At 37.4% G+C, this 7,492-nt stretch overlaps 1 protein-coding gene across 1 annotated transcript; it reads left to right on the top strand.

The window, feature by feature from the left end:
• Positions 1–6,760, top strand: LOC123195018 (protein EMBRYONIC FLOWER 1-like). The gene is made up of 7 exons (XM_044608570.1): positions 1–252; positions 1,158–1,356; positions 1,812–2,227; positions 2,312–2,428; positions 2,540–4,017; positions 4,545–6,231; positions 6,350–6,760. Exons 2-7 carry the CDS (start codon positions 1,199–1,201, stop codon positions 6,358–6,360), a joined length of 3,867 nt encoding a protein of 1,288 aa, XP_044464505.1. The 5' UTR covers positions 1–252; positions 1,158–1,198; the 3' UTR covers positions 6,361–6,760.
• Positions 6,761–7,492: the final 732 nt, after the last annotated feature.

Below are 7,492 nucleotides of genomic sequence, written 5' to 3'. Positions count from 1 at the left end.
TAATAAAACTCTCTCTTTCTTTCTATACTCTATCTCTCTCTAAAGAATCGCAACCTTCCTTTCAAGGTCTAGGGTTTATCTGAAATTCGCACTCTAATTCTACTGAGCCTGCTTTGAATCTATTGTCACTTCTTATCTCTTTGGCTTCTCCGCCAAATGCTCTATCTGGTGATGCCATTTTCTCGGCTGGCCGTTAGGAATCGGAGCCCCGTCGATGTGAGATTGTTTTGACTCTTTGTTAATTGTGCTCAGGTAAGTTTCTTACTTTAATTATTCGTCTGTGCCTTCTTTAAGATGTTTCTGATTGGTTTCATGTTAGATTAGCATCGGTTTTATGAGTTTGAGCTCGTTTGGTCGAGATATTTTGGTCTTTTCACTGTTTTTTGTACGTTAAGTTCAGCTAATTCTTTGTATTCTCTTATCTGGGCTTTGTTTTGTTGATGAATCTATTCATTTTTTCTAGATTTATGTATCATTTTGATTGTTTTGTCGTGTTACTACTGGTGTTAGCTGTTCACTGGTTGTGAAATCGAAACAAAACAAACCCTAACTATTTCATTTCCGGATCGATGTGCGTGATTGTACCAACTAGAAGTTTTTCGAGTGAGTCGAAGTGGGTATGTGCTTTTTAGCATTTATATTGAGAGATTCAGCACAGCTTTTTCTTATTGTAGAAAAAGTCTATTATTTGTGCTACGAAACCCTAATTTGTGCTTCATCTTTCTTTTGTTATTTCATGATTTACTTTAATATTAAATGGGTGGGTTTTTTTCTATGGCTTATAGTTGTATGATTAAAGCATGAAAGCTGAGATTCCAAACATCTTTCTGTTTAATTTCGTCGAGAACTAGGGTTTTAGATTTTGTTCCCTTTTAAGACTATGTGCTGGTTTACGCTAGAGTTTATTATTTTATGTGCCAAATCACTATTCTTCGGTGTACTTCAGCTTCTTTCTCTTTCAATCTCAATTTTAAAATGAAGTTCTTATCTCGGCTTATGCCTACCAGGAAGTTGTTGGTTAACACAATTATTGTTGTTTGAAACTTTGCCTTAATTTAGACATTGTTCTTTCCATATATGTGTATTCAATCTAACCGTATCTTATTATGCCTGTGGTGATGATGCCACTAAAGATAATATTTGGATTTGCGTTCTAGGAAATTGTACATTGCTTGTTGTGCTGTTGGTTGCTAATAAAATGGAGAGAAATGCTGTGGTGGTAGAGAATCAGCACACTAGCGATTCAGATCTTGTCTTGAAGTCTGTGGGATCATCCATCAAGATTGACTCAATATCTATAGATCTTGCGAGCAATAATGAGATTGATGCAGGAAAGTGTGAACATTTTTCTATACGGTAAGCCTTGATCCTAATATCGAATAATCTTTTAGGATTACTTTGAAATTCTCTCTCGATTGCATCTGTGTAACTGCATGCTTCTGTGAGTTTGTTTGTGTGTACATGGATGCACATGTGCATTCTGGTGTGGATTGATGTGTATTTGTTGGGATTTCTACCTTGTAATGACAACTGAGCCTTGCTAGCAAGTGTGTGCTGGATATATATATATATATATATATTTTGCTTTCTTAATTACAACTTTGAGGGTTGGGTTTAAGCTAATGTTGTAAGTAATAAGGATTATCATTGAGAAAACAAATAGTTGACAAGCTGCTAATCTATTAAAGACAACATGAAAGCGTTACTCAGTTATCTTGATAATTACTTTGCCAATAACTAGTTTGTGTTCTATAAAGTGTGTTGATACCGCATTCACACTGTCTTCTGTGCGTATTTTGATATTGCTGCAGTGGTTATGTGTCTGAAATTCGCAAAAAAGACTGGAAAATTTGTCTGCCATTTGCTTTAGATGGTAGTCATGATAAATTTGAGGAGCAAGCATGTACACTTCCTCCGTTACCTGTTTCGAAATTCAGATGGTGGCGTTGCCAGAACTGTTTACAGGAAGTTGGTGCTGAAAGCATAAAAATTAGTAATGGAAATGCCTTTAATTATTGTAGTGCTGCAAGATTTAAATCTGGTGGCACTTGTTCCCTTGCTCCATTGCAGCAATTGGATTTTCAGCAAGGTCCAAAATTAAACATTCTTGATGGAACCAAGGTTAATGGTACGAATGCCACTAATCTGAATGATAATGATTGCCATCCTTCTTCAAGTAATGATAAGAAAGAAAAGAAATCTGATTCTGCAAACACCCCCATCAGAGGTAATGCTCCAATCTGATTTTCATTATATTCTTTTATGTGTTTACTATATCGCAACAACTGGTACATTTCTTGTGTTTCTTCAGAGCATGAGATTGTTTCGGAAGATAAAACGAGTCTGGAAATCCTTGTATCAGCTGGTGCTGTAACAGGAGGTATTTCTGGAATGACGACAGCTGGAAGTAAAAATGCTGATGACTCAGGTCAAATTAGTTATCATTAATTAACCTGCTATGCTATATAACAAATTATTTGATTTGAAAGTAAAGTTGGAACTATATTTGACATAATGTTAATCTTTCTAATTTAAACAGCAATAGCACTTAAAGCCTTTTGCAATGGATCTGTTGAATTAGCCAAGCTCGGCTGTGGAAGTTATGAAAATACTGATGTTGAACAACTTGCTGATCAAAATCTCAAAAGCGTAGCTAAGAATTCTTCAGGAATTTGTCAAACAGGAAAACAGCCATCAGCTGAAGTTGAACGCTTAAATGTAGTGGTAAGTTGTGGGATGTCAGAGGTAAATGAAATGGTTAATGATGTGATTGATGCTGTCAAGAGCACAAATGAACATCCTTGCCTGGGATTTGATGAGTATGATAATGCATCATCTGAAAGTGCTGAGACATTGCCTGGAAATGATCTTGAGGATCATCATGATGACTCAAGTGGTTCACATCATAGAAAAACTCGAAAAGTGCGTCTACTGACTGAGTTGTTGTCTGAAAATGGAGATGCAAGCACTAACCTAACCAGGGATGAAAAATTTTCATCCAGTTGTGCTCCTGATGCATCTGCTGAGGTAGCTGCACCATTTACACCCCAATATCAGGTGGCTGTCCAACGAAATGTTTCTCAGGTTTTTGATCAAAACAGGAAAAGGAAGTTCCCTCATGACAAAGAATGGAGGCCTGTAGAGGTAAGCTCCCACAATAATTTCTATAAAAGAGATAAAACCTGCAATGAAGTTGCGGAAACAGTTGGTCGACTTGCGAGTGTGGATTCAGATGAAGATGCTGGACCTGGCGTACAAATTGGTGAAAAGAGCCGTTTGTCTAAATTCAGGCCCGTTAGAAGTCCGACTATGAGTAAGAAGAAAAACAAAAAAGGCCAGGCTGTTGATGATTTTTTGTCCCTGGCATTACCATCCCAAGAAAATGTGCTGAAAGAATATCAGAATAAAGCTGGGGATGTTAATAAGGTCAGGGTTGCTGATGCTGTCTTGTCTGAATCTGGCCACACTACATTTACAAGCGGGGGGATACATCCTTTTCATTTGCCTCCCCAGAAAACAGAGAGAAATTCCAGTTTATGCAAGAACAGAAGCAAGATGCCACTTTTTGATGATGGGCAAGCCTCTCTAATTTCTTGGAGTAATGATCTTCTCAGAGGAAGTCCGTTAACAAGGAAGGATACAAAAATCATACAAATGCCATCTGTGACTGCTCCATTTCAGTCAGTGCAAGATGTATCCACCGAAAAGGGACCACATCTTACCCTAAACAGCTGCTTGTCCACCCAAGGATATGACAGAAGATATATTTCTCCATTTGAAGACCGCATATTGCTTCGGCAAGGGGATATCTCAAAAGAAAACCAGGTCACGGGGAGAGATACCCAGATAAACTACATTGGAGATTCTTATTTTCCATCTAAGTCAGAGCCAGATGCATATCAAAGAAAAGTGAATTGTGATCTCAGCACTAATACCTTTAGAACATCTTTTCTGAATGAGAAGCAAAAGTCCATATCGCGGGCTGAAACAGGGAGCTGTTCCCTCATGCAGCAAATAGTATGACCTTTTCTTGTCCTCATCTACTGCTTGAGAATCATTATATTCTTGCCTATATGTGTGCAGAAGGACATTTTCGTTTACTTCTCTTATGTTCTTTCTTAGCTTTCATGCTTCAGTTATGATATGTCAGTCAATTCTCAACATTGATAGATATTGGCAGATTTTGTCTTCTAAACCATTTTGTGCTTTAGAATCTGCACAACTGATGGTGCTGCAACCCCTCATAAAAATTACCTCTGATTTTGATGCATTATAGACCAATAAAACTGACTACAGCAAGGCTATATATAAATCTGTATTTTAGTGTCAGATTGCCTGATTTTCATCTCATTTTGTTCTAACAAACTAGGGTGGGTAAATGTTGTTGCAATACTTAATCCTTTTTTTGTTTAATGATAGGATGTTGAAATTTCATCTTTTTCTATGAACTGTTGCCTTCCACAATTATCCTGTATCTCTGTCTCTTTGGAGTTCACATACTGAAGTGCTAGATAGTTCTGTGAAATAATGCCAACCTTTTGCAGGATTTTTCTGGTAGACATAACAATGTGAAATCTACAGAAACACTGGAACATTCAGCACTTACTAAGAAACATTGTGATCAACATGCTGATGAGGTGTCTGAACAAGGCGTTATCGATGACATAACCATGGAAATTGTTGAACTCATGGCAAAGAATCAGTATGAAAGGTGTCTTCCTGATGTTGTCAATGATAATTGTCAATCAGCAACAACCAGTAACACTAGTGACGCTCAGATATATGCAAAGGGGGAGTTTAACTTATTGTTGGGGCAGACTGCTCACAAACCAGAACCTCAAGCTAAAAGTAGTAAAAATGGCAAGATACCAAGAGTTGGAAGTACCAAAAAGAAGTCAGTTGATTGCTTTTCTCATGTCAATAGAGAACCGCTCAAGTTGCACCAGTTGGAAACTAGTGCCCCTACAGAGTTTGGGGCATTTCCTCACTGTCAGGAGAGGCTACCAAGTGGAGTCAAATTTTCTGATTACAATTTCTGCAAGCATGGAGATTCTCAAAATTGCAATTGGAATGGGAGTATATTGGGGTGCAGGCCCTCTCAAGCTACTGTGCAGACTTTAGGAGATTGTAGCACATACCAAAGTGTTCCACAACAGAATAAAGGAGCAGCTCATCTTTTGTCATCCATGGTGCCAAATCACATGCCATTTGTATATAGCATTGCTCAAAAACATGCAGATCCATCAAGCAACATAGATGCACTTTCACATTATCCCAACAATCTGTCCAAGGGAAACTTAAATGGAAATCACAGTTTAAACTTCCTGAATCTAAATGCTACTAGCTCTGAAAAGCATAATAGAAACTCTGATTCTGAAAATATCAGCAGGCCACAAGCTGAGTATCCACTTGCATGTAGACATAGCAGGATGGGATCACTAGATCTGTATTCTAATGAAACTATATCAGCAATGCATTTACTGAGTCTCATGGATGCAGGATTGCAGTCCGGGGCACCAACTGATACTGATGGGACACCAAAGTTCCACAAAAAACCTTCCCTTTTTCCTGATCATCATTCCAAGGACTTCTCTGGGCTGTTGTCTGGCGCATACAAGACCAGCAGTACCATGAAATCCCCATTATATGATTTTTTTGGTAAAAATCACCTTACAGGGAATTCTCATGGATACATTACTTCCATGTCAACCGTTGGTTCTTCTGGTTTTTCACTTCAGCATGATAAAGGTGTCAAGAAGACCACTGATTTTATAGCTCAAGCGTCACTTCGGTCCCAAGAGGACGAGAAAACTAATGGCTCCAATTCACCTTCAAAAAATAAATGCCATAGATCTCAAAAATCGGTGCTTGGAACTGGTGGTTCAAGCACAAATCATGGGTCCATTCCTTTTAATAAGCAGAAAATGTTCCTTGGCACGTCAGATTCTATGGCCTTCCCCTTACAGCGCCATGTAATGGAAAGTGCATCAAAACGTAAGTTGGAAGCCTGCAATCGTACTAGTGGTGTTTTGCCTCTGAAAAGCAGTTCCAAGACTGATATATGCAGTGTTAACAGAAACCCTGCTGATTTTAGCATGCCAGAAGCAGGAAATGTTTACATGATTAGAGGTGAAGACCTAAAATTTAGAAAGCCAGACTTTTCTGAGAATAAATCTGGCTTAATTAAATTGGATCGGCACAAGCGACAAAGGAAGCTTACTGCTGCAAAAGGTTGAAATTCACCTCTTCTTTAAACTTTTGATTGCAGGGCTAATCCTTCTAAATTTGGCACAGAATTTTGTTATTTCTCCTTTATTCATTCAGAAATTGATTTTCTTACTGTGAGCAGGTAAAGTCTGAAGTATCATGCTAGCTACCTCAATACAGGAGCATTGCAAAGGTCAGATAGCAAATATTGTAATCCTGTGCTGCGCAGAAGCTGATATTTATAAAAAAAAAAACAATAATTCCATTTCCACCAACTTTTGATCAAGTTGGCATTTTTAATGTCCAAAGCTGGCTGTGGGGTGAGGCCTGTATATACTTACATAGACCTTAACCTTTCAAGAATACATATAGATGCATGTACCTTTGAATTTGGTGTTGTATGTTGTACTGTAGTAGGGTTTGTAAAAGCCAACAGCGCTTGTTTGTTACTTTTGACTGTTTATTTCTGTGCTCAGTCCCGGGCCAAGAACTGGAATTGAAGAGAAAAAAGAACAGGGGGTTTCTCAATAAACTGATATAATATTTGGATGCATATTTTGGAGTGCTCTAGCTAAGGAGTGTATCAATAAGTCTGTAGTTGTTGATTATACTTCCTACAGGGGGAAATTGAAAATATGTATCTGAAAGCCTGAAATAAGACTGCCAGATACCTGATTCTGAAAACAGGAACACGTCTAAGTTAAAGTTAATATGATTTTCCTTTGATGATCTTGTTGAGGAAAATTATGTTGCTGCTTGAATTGCTCTTGGGCGATTTGTATTTCGACATTTCTCTATTGAAAGATCTCAAATACTAGTCTCAGAGCGTAATATATGTATCTATAAAACAATGTGATGTGAGCTACTAGGTTGAGCTTAAGTTGTGTTTTGTATAAATAGAATGACAAGAAGGAAACGGTGGTAAATTAATAATGGGTATAGTATGGTTAATGGAGTTTATGTGGCTTTGATAAGTGCTTTCCCAAAAAGTAAGTTGGAAAGTAAAAGTTTATACTTTCTTTCCATTACATGCCGTTTTCTAATCTTCCAAAGAAAATGGGTTGCATGCTTTCCACATTCCAACAACATTAAACTGTATATTATTTTGTATACCAAACCATATTAATACTCATAGTATAATTTTATTTGATGGGTTTGAATTGAAATAAATTGTTTAAGTTGTTGAGAAGGATAGATTGAGTAATTTATGATATGCATGCATAGAATGTAATAACAATAAAATTGTGTATATCAAGTTTTGAGTATTTAATTGAGTATGTAGATA

Source organism: Mangifera indica, chromosome 13 (assembly GCF_011075055.1).
Source record: "Mangifera indica cultivar Alphonso chromosome 13, CATAS_Mindica_2.1, whole genome shotgun sequence".
NCBI classification, from domain to species: Eukaryota; Viridiplantae; Streptophyta; class Magnoliopsida; order Sapindales; family Anacardiaceae; genus Mangifera; species Mangifera indica.
Note: the sequence above shows the minus strand (reverse complement) of the source record. Positions and strands in the feature narration are given on the sequence as shown.

Coding starts and splice junctions, on each gene's coding strand:
- LOC123195018 (XM_044608570.1), top strand. CDS start 1,199: ATGGAGAGAAATGCTGTGGTGGTAGAGAATCAGCACACTAGCGATTCA. Junction 1,357..1,811: donor TGTGAACATTTTTCTATACG/GTAAGCCTTGAT, acceptor ATATTGCTGCAG/TGGTTATGTGTCTGAAATTC. Junction 2,429..2,539: donor TAAAAATGCTGATGACTCAG/GTCAAATTAGTT, acceptor TAATTTAAACAG/CAATAGCACTTAAAGCCTTT.